This window comes from Neomonachus schauinslandi, chromosome 5, assembly GCF_002201575.2.
Source record: "Neomonachus schauinslandi chromosome 5, ASM220157v2, whole genome shotgun sequence".
Taxonomy (NCBI): Eukaryota; Metazoa; Chordata; class Mammalia; order Carnivora; family Phocidae; genus Neomonachus; species Neomonachus schauinslandi.
This window is the reverse complement of record NC_058407.1, coordinates 170,777,731-170,795,577: the sequence shown is the minus strand read 5'-3', so window position 1 is coordinate 170,795,577 and position 17,847 is coordinate 170,777,731. Positions and strand designations below refer to the sequence as shown.

The following is a 17,847-nucleotide window of genomic DNA, read 5'->3' as shown; positions in this document are numbered from 1 at the left end:
AACACTTCATCTAAAACTAATGATGTAATGTATGGGGATTAACATAAGAATAAAAAAAAAATAAAAAGAAACCCAGATTCCCAGGCCCCACTCCTGACCTCCTGAATCAAAGTATGTGGCTTGGCAAGACCTCTGGTGATTCTCAGGCACATCCAAGTTCAAGTGAGACCAGAGGTGCTCACCCTTGATGGTGCACCAGGACCCCTGTGGGCCTTCAGGGACCCAGGTGGCTGCCCCCTCAGCAGGTGCAGATTCAGGTGTGGGTGGGGCCCCTGGATCTGCATTTCCAAGTTCCCTGAATGTAGCCTTCCTCCCAGCTCTGATCTAGTGTCTGCCCGGGGGGCCACAGAATTGGCTACATGTTGGAGTCACGGGGGGACACCTGGACCCACCTCCAAGAGACCCCCCCGCCGAGTCTGGTCCGTCTGCAATGCAACCTGAGTGGACGTTTAAGGAGCGCTGGTCCAAAAGACCGACTGGGACACGACACCCCAGGCAGCAGCTCCATCCACACTTGCCAGAGAACACAGCGGGGATGCCCGTTCCCCCCCACCCCGTGCACAGAAAAGAAAGAGACTCCGGCCCCCTGGCATCTGCTTGGCTATTTTGAGAGCACACAAGCTTTATTCAGCAATAATGGCAGTATTTCATGAGAATGAGCTGCACGACAGCGGGAATGCTGTTGTCTGCACAAAGTCTGAGAGCAAAGATTACGGCAACAGAGCTTTGCCCCCACAGCCCTGCCCCCTCCCCCCCAAACAGGCCCCCTTGGCTCCTCACGCTCCTGCACGGCTGTGTGGGGGGGCCTCACTGTGGTCTCTCTCTGCACCTGGACCGCCCTCTCCACCAGCTCTGCCTCCCCCAGGCCACTGGGCTCCCCCCTGCCCCGAGGGCTCCCTCCAGACCTGCCTCCTTCTCCAGGCCATGCGGAGGGGCAAGAACACCATCCCCCACAGTGAACCCAATTCCCCACTGGCTCGCTCCTCCTTTTCCTCAGTGGAAGTTAACAGGGTCTCAGGACAAGAAGGCGCTCTTCATGAAGCCCTCTGCACCCACAAAGTGTTAGCCCTGCCCCCACCCACCCCCCAGCAAGCAGGCAGGAAAACAGGGTGTCCTTAGAATGGACCCCAGGAGCCACGGGGACTGGTGCACGAAGGGGAGGGCCAGGCCCAGGAGCTGCGGGGGGCCAAGTGGAGAAAGTCCCATGTCCTTTTAGCAACCAACGTAACTGATACAGAGGACATCGTCGGAGACGCCTGTGGGACACGTGTGATGTGTGTATCTGCATGAGTGCGTGCGTGCGCTTGTCTCTGTATGCGTGACCTTTTGTGATGTAGCCTTAACCATTGGTGACCTTCCTCCCAGTTCTCTGACCTAGGCAGGGCCACCTGGGGGAGGGAAGCTCAGACCCCAGACGGACGGCAGAAGTGCCAATATGGGAAGAATGGGTGCGGGGCAGCCAGGCAGCCCTGGGAGGGAGGAGGGACCCCACTGAGCTTCGGGGCCCTGCCTGGGGCTCTTCAAAGGCAAGGGGTGGGGTAGCGGGACTGAGAGGGGCTTGCAGGGGGGGCTGGACTGCACAGGTGGACAGATGGGGGGTGTGGGGCTGAGGGGGGCTTGTGGCGCAGTTGGAAGTACGGATGGATGGCCGGCAGGGTGGGCAGCCCCGCACCCGCACGCCCCTCCTGCTCGGCGGCTTGCGCCGCGCTGTCTGGAGCGCCTGGCTGGCGGTCAGTTAACGCTGACACGGGACTGGGGGGCGCTCACACGGTGTACGTTTTGACGGATTTGTAGAGGGGCGGCAGCAGCCCGCGGTTGTCGCGGACAACTTCCAGGTACTCCGAGGGAGTGTCCAGCAAGACGGGCCCACAGCACATGTGGTGACAGCACCGGGCCCCGGCGGGCGGCTCGGGGTTCTTGTCAGACATGGGGGAAAAGTCAAAATCAGCCACCTATGGTGAACGAAACCCCATGGGTCAATCACCCGCCTGCCAGACCCCCGTTAGGTGGCCTTACGAGCTCAGCGGCCTGGCGGCTCACGGTGCTGCCCCACGCCCTTGGCTTTTCTGCTCCCGGGCCCTTCCTCCTTCGGTTGCCCCCCCCACCCCAGCACCGGACACAGCTTCTCGTTAAGGGGTGAGCGCAGCAGGGAGTCAGATGGGAAGAGGCCAGCTCAACGTGGTCCGTCTATGAATGCGTCTCGGGCACATCGCCCCCAGCCCTAGGACCTTGCTCTGACATCCAGGCCCCCGCCAGGCCCCTCTTCTCCAGTCAGGGCCCCGTGATCCAGCCCCCACCCTCCTGAGCACCCACCTCTACCATGTCCTTCTGGTGAGCGGCATTCCGGAGGGTCATGTACATGATGAAGGCCAGCATCATGGTGATCAGCGTGGCACACGGGAAAGCAAAGACAGCTGGCTGGATGCCTGGGAGTGAGACACGGTGAAGTCACGGGTCTGGGGAGTTGGTGGTGAAGGCCAGCTCTCAGACCGCGGTGCGGGACAGCTGAGTCAAACCCCACAAGGGCTATCATTTCCTTAGGTACCTGCATCCCAATGAGGCAACCCCAACAGGCCAATCTAGGAGTCTACAAACACCAAGTAGGGCTGTGTTAGGGTTCTAAAATACGTCCCCATGTTACTTGATGGTCTCTTTCAAGAGGTGCAGCTAAATCCCCCACCCCGAGTGTGGGCTGGATTTAATGACTCGCCCTAATGAATAGCACAGGACAGGAGCCACGACCAGGCCATCAAAGAAATCACAGCTCCCTCCCCACTCTCTCTTGGGTGACTTGTGTTGGAGACAGGAAGCCATGTTGTGAGGACACGCCACAGCCTTGTGACCTGTCGTAGCTGTCTGCGCTCCACCAGCTCTAGGCTCCCTGCGCCCCTGAGCCAGGAAGCTGCGTGGCGGAACAGGGAGAACCCAGGGTCTGCAGTTAGGCGGTCCTGGTTTCGAACCTGGCTCTGACCATGCTCCCTGATGCTGATGCTGACCCACGAGGCTGCTTCAGGGATGCCACGAGGGGAGGGGTGTGAATGTGCCAGGCGCACGGCAGGGGATCAGCAAGTGTGGGTCCCTCTCCCCCCTCCCCCACCCTGCCCCTGGTGTAGACACCACTGTGTGCCGTGAGGTTCTGCTTCCCGGGAAAAGTCAGCACTGATTACCTGGAATGCTGTGTCCTCTGCAGGATTCAGGGGGTCCTGAGGCACTCAGTGCCCAGGAGAGGCTGGGGGAGGCAGGGCCCCAGACCCCTGTGGGGCCCACAAGGCCAGCCAGGGCCCAGAGCACAGCATCTGCCCAATGGCTCAGAAAGGGACTGGGGAGACCGGGGCAGCAGTGCACTTGTGGGTCCAACCCTGGGGACAAGTGCAGAGACCTGGCTGGGCACCTGAAAGACCATCCCTTAGGGTTCTCCTCTATGTAAGGAAGTGCTTTTCTGGGGTCGCAGGAGAGACCCCCCCTAGAAAAGAAGGGTAGAACGTCACGCCATCATCAGCCAGCCAGCGGCCAGGCCTGACGGTGACTCAGGGAAGGACGTTCCGGGGGCGGTGGCCAGGGGTCCTGGCAGATGACAGGAACCCCACTTCACACTTTCTGAGCGGCGCCCGCTCCCTGGGGGCTGGTTTTAGTGGTGACCTCAGCGCCAGGATCGGGGTGATGGCAGAGGAGGGCATTGTGATTGTGGGGGCCCAGCGGGAGAGTGCTCACGACGGGGACAGCGCGGCACTGGTAATACGTGGGAAGGACATCGGGACAGGGACGGTGGCAGTGAGCGAGAGCTCAAGCCGTCTTGCTGCTGGGCAGCACGGGATCGATGGCCCAGGTCCAGACGGTGCCGGAGGGGCCGCGGGGAGGGTGCGTGGTGCTGGTGTTGTAGGGCGGTAGAACCGAGGGGTGCTAGGGCTGGCCGGGGGAGGTCTGGGCACACGGTCAACCGTGTTGGCCGGGCCGGCAGGTTTGGTGACAATTCTCGTGTTGGCGGAAGCGCGGGGTCACTTACTGGAGGGCCACACCTGGATCCTATGGTACTGGTGTGTCTTGCTGATGACGTTCTCAGCCCGGATGCTGAAGCAGTAATCCCCGGGATCCCTGAAGGTGTGGGTCAGGTTGTAGGCCGTGCTGGCCACCGACGTGGGCTGGCATTCTCCCTCCTCCAGCGGCAGGCACTCGGGCTTGAGACGCCAGCACACGGTCAGAGGGGGGCTGCCGGGAAGTGGGGGTGGGTTTTCAGCCACGGCCCAGCAAGGAGCGTGAGCACAGACCAAGGCTGAGAAGGGCCAGACAGCCGTGAACCTAGCTGTCCTGGCCTCTGCTTCACCCCTTCCAGACCCAGGGAACACAGTGGTAAATAAGAGATGCCCCCGCCCCGACCCCAAGGGGATGCCAGGCTAGTGAGGCAAACAGGGATAGGCACAGAGTGCTGGACGAGGCAGGACGAGTGCTCTGGTGACACACGGGGAGTGCTGTGGAGGCACAGGGGACATTCTTAATGAGGAAGTCAGGGAAGGCTTTTGGGAGGAGGTGGCATTTGAATAGGATCTGAAAGGATAAGTAGACGTTTGACAGGCTGGGAGGGGCGAAGGCGTTCCGGGTTACCCACCTGCCACAGCACAGGCTCAGAAGCTGGAAAGCACAGGTCCATCTCAGCAACGCAGAGCAGGCAACCCCAGGCCCCAGTGAAACACCCACTCCTGCCACCTCAGCCATCGGGTCTGCCAAGTCCACTCCTCAAGTGCTAAGCACCTGCCCCCAAAGCTTCAGAAACCTCCTCCAGCCCCATGGCTCGTCTTCGTCTTTTCTTGGCCGCTTTGCTTGCTCCCCATCGAGCCTTGCTTCCCTGTCGTGGCCCTGTGTTGAGGGGTGGGGCCGGTCCTCCCCACCCAAGTCCCTGCAAGGCTGAGCCTGGACCACCGACCTCTGCGGCCCTTGAAGGGCTGAGCCTGGACCACCGACCTCTGCGGCCCCTGAAGGGCTGAGCCTGGACCACCGACCTCTGCGGCCCCTGAAGGGCTGAGCCTGGACCACCGACCTCTGCGGCTCCGTTCACCCTGGTGCAGAGAACATGCCCGGCTTCTCGGTGGCTTACTACATACTCAGCCTAATGTTGTTCTTGCCAAGAGTTGGGCCGGTTCCTACCCAAGACGGTTTGCTTTCTGGGGGCTGTGCAGAGGGCTTTTCACCTGACTGGTTCCTCACCTGCCTTTGCCTTGATGCCCACACTGCAGACAGCTCCAAAAGGCCCATGCTCTCTCCCCTGGACCTCGAGTATGGAGCCGTGCCCACAGCTCTCCCGTGGTTGCGGGGCAAGGTGGCAGAAGCTTCCACTGGCCCCCAAACTTGGGGCCCCGCGGGGGATGGAACTCTTAGGCTCAGGATCATCCATGGGAGAGTGTTGGCAGGGCAACGAGTCACCGACTATGCACCCTGGGGTTCACTCACCTCCCCAGGAAGTTCAAGGTCACTGTCATCTTTTGGAAAGTCTGAATTAGGGTGGGCCCCAAGACCTGGATGCCTCGAAGGGTCTCTGGAAGGCAGAGAGGACCCCATTAGACCTGGTGGCTGAGGACAGCGGTCCCAGAGCTCCTAGGGCCCGGGGCTGTGTGACCACCACCCCGTCAGGCTCTTTCCCGAGGTGGGGGTCGCAGGTCCATCCAGGGCATGCCTGGGTCCCGCACCCCCCCACCCAACAGCAGCAGGTGCCAGAGCCGCTCCGAGTGAGGATGCTGGATGAAGCGGAAGCAGGCGGGGCTCTGGTAACCTGGACGGAGGGCTAGCTCCGGAGAACCCCCCTCCCCAACCACCTGTGCAACGTGGGGTAAGTGCCACCCCATCCGCACGCACTGCAGCACAACTCAGAAATCTGCCGCAGCTGCCCAAGCACCCACTCTGGCCAAAGGCAAGGGGAGGCGGGTTTGGGTGCTTCTTCTCTACAGGAGGCCAAGGCTGTCCTAGCCCCAACAGGCCAGTCCTCGACAGGACGCCAATGTGGCCCGAGAACAAAGAGCCACGTGGACCCACCAGCCGACAGCACAGTGTCTGGCCACAGGCTTGGGCTCTGGGAGCAGGCGGGCCTGGGTTCAAATCCAGCTCTGCCACTTGGTGGCCATGTGACCTCTGCCATGGCCCCCAGTGCCCTCTCAGAAGTGGGGATAATGACCCTCTGCTCAGAGGGCTGCCCAGGGGATGACAAGAGAGGATGTGCATCCAAGCTCAGCGCAGTGCCCAACTGGAGCCACTCTGATCTTCATGGGCTCCAACCTGGGAAAGAGTTCTGCCCAGGACTCCCCAAGGGGCCAAACATTCGACCTGCACCAACCCCCGGAGACCCACCCTGCAGCTTCAGCGAGGCAGAGAAGTCGCCTGTCTTCTGCATAATGCCCTTCCCAGCGTTCTGCGTTGCCTGTTCCCACTCGGCCACCACCTTGAGCTTCACGGTGAAGGTTCCAATGATGGAATAGTTGTAATAGACCATAGCATCTTCCGTCACCATCTGGGTGCTGTAAGGTGACAGGAGGGAGATGACAGAAGTGACTCATGTGGCCTCTTAGAGTCAGGGGTGTCCGTGGAGTGACAAGCTTGGCTACCAATGCCTTGTGAGCAAACTGGGCATCATCACAGCAGCCCCCTGAGCTGGCCGGGATGCAAGGTCAGCCATGCTTGGGTGAACTGGCTGCTGGTCATCTTTGTGCTTGTAAGTGACAGGTGGGAGAACTCCTAGCAATAAAGTGCCTGTCACCTGCCAGGAAGTGCTCTGCCCCCTTCCGCCAGGAATCTAAAAGAGGCCCTGCGTTAGAGACAAGGACAATCCTGGGAGGGAAAAAATATACACTTTGGAGTTAAGACATACTTGGCTTTGAATCTCAGTTCTAGATTTCCTATCTATATAGCTCTAACTCTTACTTTTTTCATCTGTAAAAGAGAATAATATCTCTATCATAGGTTATTAATATCATGCTTTTTCCTGCAATTACGTGAATTACTTCAAAAGGAAGTCTAATAACAGTAAAGAAAATCTTTGTTGATTTCTCAATGCTCTTTACATATGAAGTTTAACAAACCTTTGCCTATTAAATATCTTCCAAATATTTTCTAAACCCAGTTTAACGTTTGTCTTTTGGTTTGATTTACTTCTTTTTTTTGGTTTACTTCTTTCATACCCAGATTTTAAATTTCATGAGCCAAATCTAGCACTTTTTTCCTTTATAGTTTCTGCCTCTGTTTCTCTATTCTTAGAAATGCTTTCCCCACTGCCAAATTATCCAATTGTAGGGGATCATCTACATTTCAATCTAGTCCTGGTTTGTTATGTTTAATTTTTCAATCTATCTAGAATCGCTTTTGTTAAGGATCAGATTGTTTTTCTTCTAAATAGTTAACCAATTGCCTGAGTGCCATTTATTAAATAATCTATCTTTACTCACTGGCTAGAAATACCACTGTTACCATATACTAGGTGTGTATAAGCTCAGGTTTGTGTCTGCCTTTTCTACTCTGTTCTGTTGTGCAGCCTTTTGTTGCTGCAAATTATTTGTGACTTCTTTTTAAGATTTTACTTTTAAGTAATCTCTACACCCAATATGGAGCTCGAACTCACAACCCTGAGATCAAGAGCTGCATGCTCTACTGACTGAGCCAGGCAGGCGCCCCTATTTGTAGCTTTGAAAATACATTTATGTATGCATTTCTAGTTCTTCTCCTCATCCCTGCTCATTGTCATTGTTTTTCTGATCTTTTTTCCTTCTGACAATATTGAGACATTCTCTCTTCATTTTTTAAGTCCTTTTAAGGTTCTAGGTACAATTTGCGGTTTTATTCACATAAATCCTACCATTTGGGGCTAAGTTTATTCTCTCAGTTTTTATGGTTTATAACTATTGTAAAAGATTTTTTTCTATTACCATTATATGGAAAGGCTATGAATCTTTGTTTTGTAACCGGCCATATCACTGAAATCTCTTCTTAGTTCTAAGATTTTTTAGTTGAGTCTCTTGTGTTTCCCAGGTCGTCTATATGTGTGATGATTTTTGTCTTCCTCCTTTACAGTATTTATATTTCTTTTTCTTGTCTTATTTCATGGGCTAGTCAAAAATGTTCTATTTTGGTAAAAATAGTGAATAATGTATTTAATGTGAAAAGAAATGCCCCTAATTAGTATAGAGACTGTCCCCTGGTTTGAGACAGATGTTCCAGATGTTCTTTAGGTTATAAAACCACAGGTATGTTTATAATGACATATTTTTATACGTGTATATATGCATATATGCATTCATGCATATGTATATATGTGTATATTATGTGCAACTTAAACCCCAAATTTAGATGAACTGTAGAATCTTCGTCACAATCCAAAATTATACTTAATGGAATATTTATTGGACTTGCATCAAGCTTACGGGATAACTGGAGGGAAACGGACATCTTTACAATATTAAGGTTCACCAGCCTAGACATGGTGTACAGAACACATTCTACTCAAATCTTTTTTTCTTTTTTTAAAGATTTTATTTATTTATTTGAGAGAGAGAGAATGAGAGAGAGCAAGCACATGAGAGGGGGGAGGGTCAGAGGGAGAAGCAGACTCCCCGCCGAGCAGGGAGCCCGATGCGGGACTCGATCCAGGGACCCCAGGATCATGACCTGAGCCGAAGGCAGTCGCTTAACCAACTGAGCCACCCAGGCGCCCTCTACTCAAATCTTTAATACCTCTTAGTTGGGGCACCTGGGTGGCTCAGTCTATTAAGTGTCTGCCTTCAGCTCAGGTCATGATCTCAGGGTCCTGAGATCAAGCCCCACATTGGGCTCTCTGCTCAGCAGAGAGTCTGCTTCTCCCTCTCACTCTTACTCTGGGGTCTCTCTCTCAAATAAATAATAAAATTAAAAAAAAAAATCTTTGATACCTCTTAGTAGCTCTAGTTTTCTTCACACAGGATCTTGCCCATTCCCAGGTAAGTGTGTTCCTATGTTTATGTACTATTTTTGCTATAATTAGGAGTTCCCACTTTGTTTTCTAACTTATTACTATACATAAGAAAGCACGTTGAGCCTTTAAGTCCCATGGGGGTGAGGAGTGATGCAAGAGAAGGATTACTAAACTTTTGATGAACTTGGAAAGTTGGTCTGTGTTTCTCTGCAAGCCTGAGAAATGTCTTAAGGAATGCCAAAAAATGGAAGGTGGAAACATATGGGATAGAGTAGGAAGGACCATCAGCCAGGGACTTGAAGGGACCCAAATGGAGTGAGGGGTCTCCGCAGAGCACCACTCTCACAGGAGCTCAGGGTGTCTGTGGGCTGCCTGGGCTCAGTGCCTGACCCCCACTTCCTGACCTGCCTCCTCCAGCCTGGCTTGTTTGGAGAGGAGAAGTCAGGAGAAATGAGGCCAGAACACCTGAGTTCTACCACAGAAGTATACTTGCATGTGCCATCAGCCAGGTAGGTCCTTCCAGAGTCAAATGGAGAAAAATCCTACTTTGACCTTTATTAAAGGCATGTAAGGGGCACCAATGACCTCCTGTACAAGGTTGTAGGCACCTCAAAGGCAGGTCCCATGACTGGCTCACCACTGGTCCCCACGTACCCCACACTGGACACAGAACAGGAGTGGCAGGAAGATTTAGAGGGAGAGAGCGTGAGCAGGTGAGGGTGGGAAAGTACAGAGCACTCTGCGTGGGACGATGGGGCCACCAACCACAGGCCAAAGCTTCGGGGCATCAACGGGGAAAGACATACCCATCTCCGAAGTCCCAGTTGTAGAGAAATGAGGCCGTCTTGAAGAAGTTGCTCGGGTCATGGAGGAGGAAGGAAACTTTAAGGACTGTCTTGGTGAGGTAAGAGCTGGGCCAGGGCAGGGAGGTGTTCTGGGTGACAACGAGGTTCCCCACAAGGAGCTCTGGGAGAGAGACCATAGGCGGGTGAGTCCCCCCCGAGGGGGCGGGAAGGAGGAGCCAGGGAGTGACCTCACATGCCAGCTGGCAGGACAGCCTCTCCCCACCCCCGAACTTCTGGCTGTCAGAGCTGAGTGGCGGCAGGAGGGGACGTGCAGGTCCCCCACATCATTGCCCCTGCTGCATGGGACACTGGGACACTGGTGAAGACTCACAGCACATAGCACACACACAGCCTCGCTCCTACGCCACTTTCACCAGGATCCCGAACTTTCTGGCACAAAAGATGCCCAGGACCAGGAGGAAATGCATAGGCTTTGAAAGAAATTCTCAGGAGAGATTTCAGATTATTAGATGAGCCTAGAAAAAAATTAGCAGTTCTACTGATCATAGCTCTACACGCAATGTGCTGGGCTGGGTAAGGACCACCGTTCTGTGTCTCCTTCTCTAAAAAAAAAAAAAAAAAAAAAAATTAGGAGCTGATTTTTTTTCACCCCAAAAACAAAGTAAGGTGTGCTCAATAAAGCTCATTTGGAAAAATGCTGAAACATAGGATGAAAAGAAACTGCCTGTCATTCAAACACAGCTATTGTTGATGTTTTGAAGAATTACAAAGCATTTGTGTGTATGTATCTAATAGAAGCGGACATTACATATACATACGTATGCATGTTAAACACAGTTGAGCAAACTGGTTATAGAAGTTTGTGTTTTGCTTTTTAAAATTTTAGAAGCAGGAGTATTCCCCCGGGACAGTACAAACTGTGAGGGTCATCGTTATTCATCATACAAATTATATCCACATACTTAACCAGTCCTGTTACGGTTGCAAACGTAGCTTGTCTAATATTTTCTTCTGTTGTTATAAACACCACTGCAATGAACATATTTGTGCGTAAAACATTACCCAAATGGAAATTTACTTCCTGAAGACAAATTCTTTAACAGATTGTAAACTCCAAGAGAGCAGGGACTTCCTGGAAGGAGAGAGCAGTGTCAGGGTAGGAGGCTGGAGGGACGAGAATGAACAGACCAGAGACTGAAATAGTGCATAACCATTGAAACATTATCGATCAGCTCCTCTCCAGAGGGTTGTGTTAATTTATACCCCCAGTAGCAACATGTGCTTTACGTGTCCATTCCAGCACAATGCTGACCAGCATCGGGTAGTAGCCATTTTCTGATCCTTTGTTTATACGATTACTAACCAGGCTGGATGGTTTTCTCTGCAGCAAGAGTCTGAAGGCCAATTAGCAAACAGAAAAGGTCCTCACCTGTGATGGGGAGGACAAGGAGGCTCCTCGCCACAGGCTGGCACGTCCAGCAGTCGGCAGCGGTGACCCAGACGGAGACCGGGAAGTCCCCGGGCATGGTCCCCACGGCGCGGATGGTGGAGCTGAAAGCCTCATCAGTCTTCCCCGTGAGCAGCAGTGGGGTATGGATCCAGTGGAAGTGGTAGAGGCGGGTGCTGGTGGGCAGGACCAGGCTGCCATTGTCACTGGCCACCAGGCTGGCTGTGATGGTCACCTCTGCCCCCGTGGTGGCAGGGCCATCGGTGGTGAGGTGGAGTTCATACAGCCCTGGGAGCCCAGAGACAAAAGACTGTATTTCAGGAGAGGTGTGGTAAGGAACCCACTGTCACCCTCTGGGCTGGCTTCTATTATTCTGTTTTATAAGTGGAGAAACTGAGGCCCCGGCAGCTCAAGTGACTAGCTGATTGTAAGCTGGGACTCGAACCCAAGCCCAACAGAGTCCAGAGATTTTCTTCTTAGGCCAGCCAAGCGGGGCCTTCCAGAGCACAGGCCTGACCTGGCCAGACTTATTTCTTAGCTATGAAAATGACTGCCAACGTATGTCATAGGAGGGACCACCTCGGCTGCTACCCCGAAAAAAAAAAAATGTCCTCTATCACCTGTTCCTTCAGACTAGTCTTTCCATGTCAAACACAATTCTGATCTGAAACACAAAGCTGAGTCTGGAGCCTCTTTAGAGGCCTAATGCCTAGACAGCGATGGAACAAGCCTCGGGCAAAGGTCCACTCTGATTCAAGCCAAATCTTCTTCTACACTGCCCAACACAGCTGTCACTGGCCACGGCCACGGCCACACATGGCTGTGTAAGTTTCAGTTAAAATGAAACAAAATTTAAAACCCACTTTCTTAGCCACAGTAGCTGCATTTTTTTTTTTTAAGATTTATTTGAGAGCGAGAGCGCTGGAGAGAGCATGGGCGCAGGGGGGCGTAGGGGCAAAGGGAGAGGGGGAAGCAGACTCCCCACAGAGCAGGGAGCCCGATGAGGGGCTCGATCCCAGGACCCCGAGATGATGACCTGAGCTGAAGGCAGGTGCTTAACAGACTGAGCCACCCAGGCTCCCTATGTAGCTGCATTTCAAGCACTCAATAGCAAAGATACAGAATATCTTCATTATCACAGGAGGTCCCACTGGACGGCACTGCTCACTGCTCTTAAATGACCTCTGTGATTCCTGCTGGGGCCAACGCTGGAACTCTAGCTGGTCGACTCCTCAGGGAACTTGAACTGAAATATGGGGGATGCAGCTCTTACAGGGAACCTGGGAATCAGTCTTGGAGGATCCTAACAGAGAACAGGGCCTTGAGCGTATGGGATGGAGGCCGGGTCAGAGACCCTTTAAAATAACTCTCCCTTCCCGACTGACTACTGCATGGAAGGTAAGACTAATTGTAACCTGAAAATAGAGAAAATAGAGAATTAAAACTTAAACAATTTTATTAAAAATAAAAATAATCAGTAACAACCAGTGTTACCGTATATGGGCATTTCCTACTTTAAAAAAAAAAAAACGTGCTTGTACTTTGGAATTCTATATTCTATTATTGTTGTTTTCAATTCCGTATCACGGGCATTTTCCTAAGTCATTATTCTTCAACTGCTTTACTATGTGCATAATATTTTATCATCTAAACAAAGTAAGATTTTTAAAATAAGGTTTCTTTCCATCATGAAAGTAATACATATGTATTTATAAAGAATATTAGAAATGTCCCATTACCCTACTTCCAAAAAACAGCTGCTGTCCTCATGTCTCTTTTTCATGCATAGCATTTTTTAATTTAGACATAATCACACTCTTCACACAATTTTGAATTATTTTATTTTCACATGACAACATGTAAAAGCATGTCTGTGGTTGCACTAATGTGATTTTCACTGTTGGTATGATAATCCCTCAAGCAGGTATATCTTTTTTTTTCTTTTTTTAAAGATTTTGTTTTTAAGCAATCTCTATACCCAACGTGGGCTCGAACTCACAACCCCGAGATCAGGAGTTGCATCCTCCACTGACTGAGCCAGCTGGGCGCCCCTAATTTTTTTTTCAAGTAAACTCTACCCCCAACGTGGGGCTCGGACTCATGAGATCAAGAGTCGCACGCTCTACCAACTGAGCCAGCCAGGCGCCCCAAGCAGGTATACCTTGATTCCCAGAACCCCTCACTCTTGCCGTGATGATTTTGTTATAATTTGTGTATTTCCTCTTCAGGTGAGATTTCTGAAGGGCTGCAGGTTAGAGAGTGTCCAGCCTGCAACAGCATACTACTTCACCAGAAGAGGTGACACAGAAGGAAGGCTGGAGGGGCCCCAAGCCCCTCTCTGCTCATTTCCCTCACTCCCACCCACCTGCTCCCCTGGTTTCGAGTGTCTCCTAAATGCTGGCAGAACCAAGTAACCTAGACCTACTTTCTGGGCTCCAGATCTGCACTGAGCAAAAGAGGAGCTGCTGGGCGCCTGGGTGGCTCAGTTGGTTAAGCGACTGCCTTCGGCTCAGGTCATGATCCTGGAGTGCCGGAATCGAGTCCCGCATCGGGCTCCCTGCTCGGCGGGGAGCCTGCTTCTCCCTCTGACCCTCCCCCCTCTCATGCTCTCTCTATCTCATTCTCTCTCCCAAATAAATAAATTTAAAAAAGCTGCTAACCACCTGTAATTACGTTTAAATGAATCAGAGTTAATTACTTAAATTGAACCAACACTAGAAATTCAGTTCAGTTGAGCTAGCCACATTTCAAGTGCTTCATCGCCAGATGTGGTCAGTAGCTACTCTTCAGGGCAGGTATAGAATATTTCCTTCATCATCCAATGTTCTGCTGGATAGTGCTGCTGGTCTAGGGGTCTCCCTTCCCCACACCTACCATTTTCAGCCATCGCTCTCTGTTGGGGCCGGAGGGAGCAGCTGTCCCAGGAATCAATCAATCCCTAGTCCTTTGCCTCCACTCCTCCCATCTGAGCGAGTTTGCTTGCTCTCCATCACTACTAGCATTGCTAAAGGCTAGCATTCAGCTGTTACTACTTCGTCCTTGGCCCTGGCCCTCGGCCTGCGGTCCTCCCCTCTCTCAGCACCATCCACCCCTCTGCCCCCACCAACAAGGAGCTTCCTCCCCAGCTAATGTGTTCACGGACCAGCCTCAGCGTGGAGTCCGAATTCACATCCACGCCGGGGCTGGCCACTTTAACTCTTGCAGCTTTCTCGACATGTTCTGTCCTTACTAACCTCAGGGCTTTTGCACATGCTGTCCCCCCTGCCTTTCTCTACCTACTCGTCTGTGGATATAACCTCTTCCAGGAAACCTTCCCTGAACTCCTTGCCCCCTCAGTGCTCTCCAAACAGCCTGAGCACACAGTGGTCCCAACCCCACGTCAGCATGAAGCTTTCTTTGTCTCCTTTGCTGCACCGCAAGCTCCTTGAGGGCAGGGGTCATTGTCGTCTCCCCATGTGCCCAACAAAGTGCTTGGCACATAGTAGGTGTTCAACACTGCTGCTGCCCAAGGCTCCTGGAGAGAAGGGTGTGGCAGAGGGACCAGCCCACCTAGCACTGCCCACCCAGGTGATACTGACTGAGCCCCTTCCTTGTGCCCCACGCCACAAGTGCTGGGGGAACCCAGCAGTGTAGGACATGCCTCCTGCCCTCAGGGAGCTCGCCGGAGACCTGCGGGACTCAGCAAACCTGGGACAGGAGCAAGTGTGTCCTCAACTGTGTCCCATTCGCCTTGTGGCAGTTGCCTGTCCTCGTTGGGGACTCCTGCTCTACCCTCTCCCTTCGTCCATGTCACACACTCCCTGTTCGGAATCCCCTTCCCCAGAGCCATTATTTTGGAGTGTGAAGTCATTTGGACTGGCACTGACAAAGGGACCTGCAGTGTCTTAATCCCAAAGAGAGAATTCCAGATCCTATGGCAGAGATTTCTGCAAGAAAATACAGTGTGTATTTTACATTGAGGGACATGAGTCCCCTGAGGTCCCCATGTAACTACCTGGAGTCACCAAGCAAATCTGTACCCACCCCCCCCTCCCCTGGGCTGAGTTCTATTCTCCCTCCCTTTGGCTGTGAGGCAGCATTTGGCCAGGAAAGAGAGGCCATCCCCTCCCTTCTTCCTCTTGCTCCCTCCCGTCCCCGCAGGCGAGGAGCGTGGGCCAGAGCGAGGCTAGCAGGTGGCAGGGACATTCGGCTGCATGCTAATGGCCATCCAGCATCTGCAGCGAGACTGGAGACAGGCGCATGTCAGCGCTACGCAGATCCGTTGCCAGGGGAATGGACTGGCTGGGAGGAGGGGTGGGGTGGCATGGGGGGGGGGGGGAGGGGCTGTGGCTACAGCTAAGCTACATTGCTGCAGACGCGGCCCAGCTCCTGGGAGCCCCCACACCTGTCCAGACACAGGGAAGCTCCGAGGGCACTTTTCCTCAAGCTTTTTTTTTTTTTTCCCCCCAAGCAGATGTTTCACAGCCCCTGGGTAATGTTGCTCCTCTCTTCCTTAGGGCTCTCAGAAGTGTCCAGGGCATCCAAGCTAAAATGGACCGTGAAGGCTTTGCCACATGTGGCTAAAGGAACCAAGCCCAGATCCTGTTGCCCTACCCATCCAAACCTCTCTTTCCAGGTTTGGGAGCCCAGGGGACATGGCCTTGGAGTACAGAGCAGCAGCTAAGGGAGGGCCTTAGGGGGCTCAACGGGTGCACTGAGTGACCCAGAGCTGAAAGGGTCAAAGCAAAAGGCAAAATGGCAACTGCCACGAAGCCTAGCCCATGGAAGCAACACTCACTCACTAGCAGGCCCCGTGGGCTTCCCCTTGGAGCACATCTTCCCTGACAACACAGCATGTGGGGCCCTGAACATTCTAGAAAATGGCTGAATCGGGTCTTTCACACTGCACATGTGGATAGCCCCAAACACTTCCCAAGGTACCTCCGGAGTCTGAACAACATAACCTGGAATTAATGAATGGTCCAGTACTTGGACTCTGACCTTCACTTCTAGTGTGGGAAGCATCGGGTGCACGCTGACCCAGACCCCAGGAAGAATGGAAAGGGCTTCCAAGTCTCTGTTTTTTCCCTATGTGTGAAGGAGAAGGTATGCTCCCCAACCTCATTCGCAGCTTATCTTGATCATATCTTGAATAGGCCAGGCTGGGAACCAGACATGACTTCCAAAGAATTAATGTACTTTTTTTTTTCTTTTTTGCAATTTAGGCCACGGTGATCATTTCCAGACACATGTAAACCCAAAGGACAAGAGACCCCCATCTCTACATGACATTTCCAGGAGGGAAGCAGGGAATCCTGACCAAGCATAATTCCCACAAAATTCTCCTAATCCATCCCTAAGATGCAGGTTTTTATTTTACCTTTTGGATTCTTTCACAATTTGGCATTAGATCTCTTTCTCTCGCTACCATTCTTTGGGGGGGGGGGGTAGGGGCGTAATGAAAAATGTTGACTAACACACGCACGCCACCAGAGCTGCCCACGTCCCACCTGTCCCCCAATTCTCCAATCCGGGTCCTTTTGTTGTCGCCAAAATGAGGCAGAAAGGTTGGTGCTGGCCTTCCGGCGGTGGGGAACGGAGGGGAAGTAGGGAGCATAGGAGCACGGCCCGGTGGGGCAGGGGGCGGGGAGGCGGCACCCAGCAGCACCTGTCAGCTAGGGGTCCATTTTGGAAAGACGAAATGGCAGACTGGCCTCTTGGGCTCTAAAATCTCAACCTCCCCGAAGCCAGCACAAGCAGGGTGGAAGACCTCTCCGGATAAGACAACATTTAAAGGCAAAGACGCTGCTCCGCGGGCAACCTGTCCGCGTTCCCTGGGGGTCTGGGGCGTGATGAGAGATCCCGCACATTCTCGGTCTTCCCGCATCCTCCTCCCCGTCCCACCCCCCAGCGGCTGCGAGGACCCCAGGCATCCGCATGGGTGCCCCAGCCACCGCGCGCAGTTCCCAGGGCAGGGCCGATCTGGAGGTGGCAGCAGGAACCGAGGAGCGCGGGGAGGCCCCTCGAGTGCCGGGCCGACTTCTGGGGAGAACGATGCGGGGAGAGAAGAGGGGGCTTCGAGGCTCCGGCTGGCCACGCTCCCCTCTGCCGCGCGCTGCAGAGGCTGCCCGGGAGGCGGGAGGTGCGCGCAGGGCGCACGGCTGGACCGCCCCGAGGCCCCGGGCGCGCTGCGGCTGGAGGGGGCGGGCGGCCGGCCCGCGCAGCGCCTTACCTGCGGCCACCCTAGCCGGGGCCAAGGGCAGGAGGCAGGCGAGCCAGAGGACGCGGCTGAGGCGCGGCCAGAGGGCCGGGGCCATGGCTGCGCCCGGAGCGGCAGGAGCGCCGAGGGGACGCGGCTGACTCGGCGGCTGCGGCCGCTCCTCGGAGCGCGCGGCGCGGGCTATGCGGGGAGGTGCGGGAGCGGCGCTCGCTCGTCCTCGCCTCGCGACGCTGTGTCGCTGCGCGCCGCCGCCGCCCACAGCCTGCCGCGCCGACCCCGGCCCACGTCAGCCGCGCCGCGCCCCCTCCCCGCGTCCCTCCCTCCCCTCGCCGCACCCCTCCTTTCCCCACGAACCCCCGCCTCCCGGAGTCCGCGCTCCTGCAGTCTGCGCCGCCTCCCGCGCCCCCTCCCCTCCCCTCTTCTCTCCTCCCTTTACCCCTCTTCTCCCCATGATCCTCCCCTCCTGTCTCCT

At 53.9% G+C, this 17,847-nt stretch overlaps 1 protein-coding gene across 3 annotated transcripts; it reads right to left on the bottom strand.

Moving 5' to 3' along the window:
• Positions 1 to 1,763: 1,763 nt before the first annotated feature.
• On the bottom strand, positions 1,764 to 17,487 carry TMEM130 (transmembrane protein 130). 3 transcript variants are annotated; one of them, XM_021680106.1, is made up of 8 exons: positions 17,388 to 17,487; positions 11,159 to 11,464; positions 9,730 to 9,889; positions 6,334 to 6,500; positions 5,443 to 5,527; positions 4,004 to 4,206; positions 2,314 to 2,426; positions 1,764 to 1,952 (listed from the first exon to the last, which is right to left on the bottom strand). In XM_021680106.1, the coding sequence occupies exons 1-8, from the start codon at positions 17,470 to 17,472 to the stop codon at positions 1,764 to 1,766; spliced, it is 1,308 nt and encodes a 435-aa protein (XP_021535781.1). In that variant the 5' UTR covers positions 17,473 to 17,487. The 3 variants fall into 3 exon arrangements, with proteins under 3 accessions (XP_021535781.1, XP_021535782.1, XP_021535783.1); XM_021680107.1 differs by having other exon boundaries at positions 1,764 to 1,916; XM_021680108.1 differs by lacking the exon at positions 11,159 to 11,464 and having other exon boundaries at positions 1,764 to 1,916; positions 17,388 to 17,472.
• Between the last annotated feature and the right edge of the window lie 360 nt (positions 17,488 to 17,847).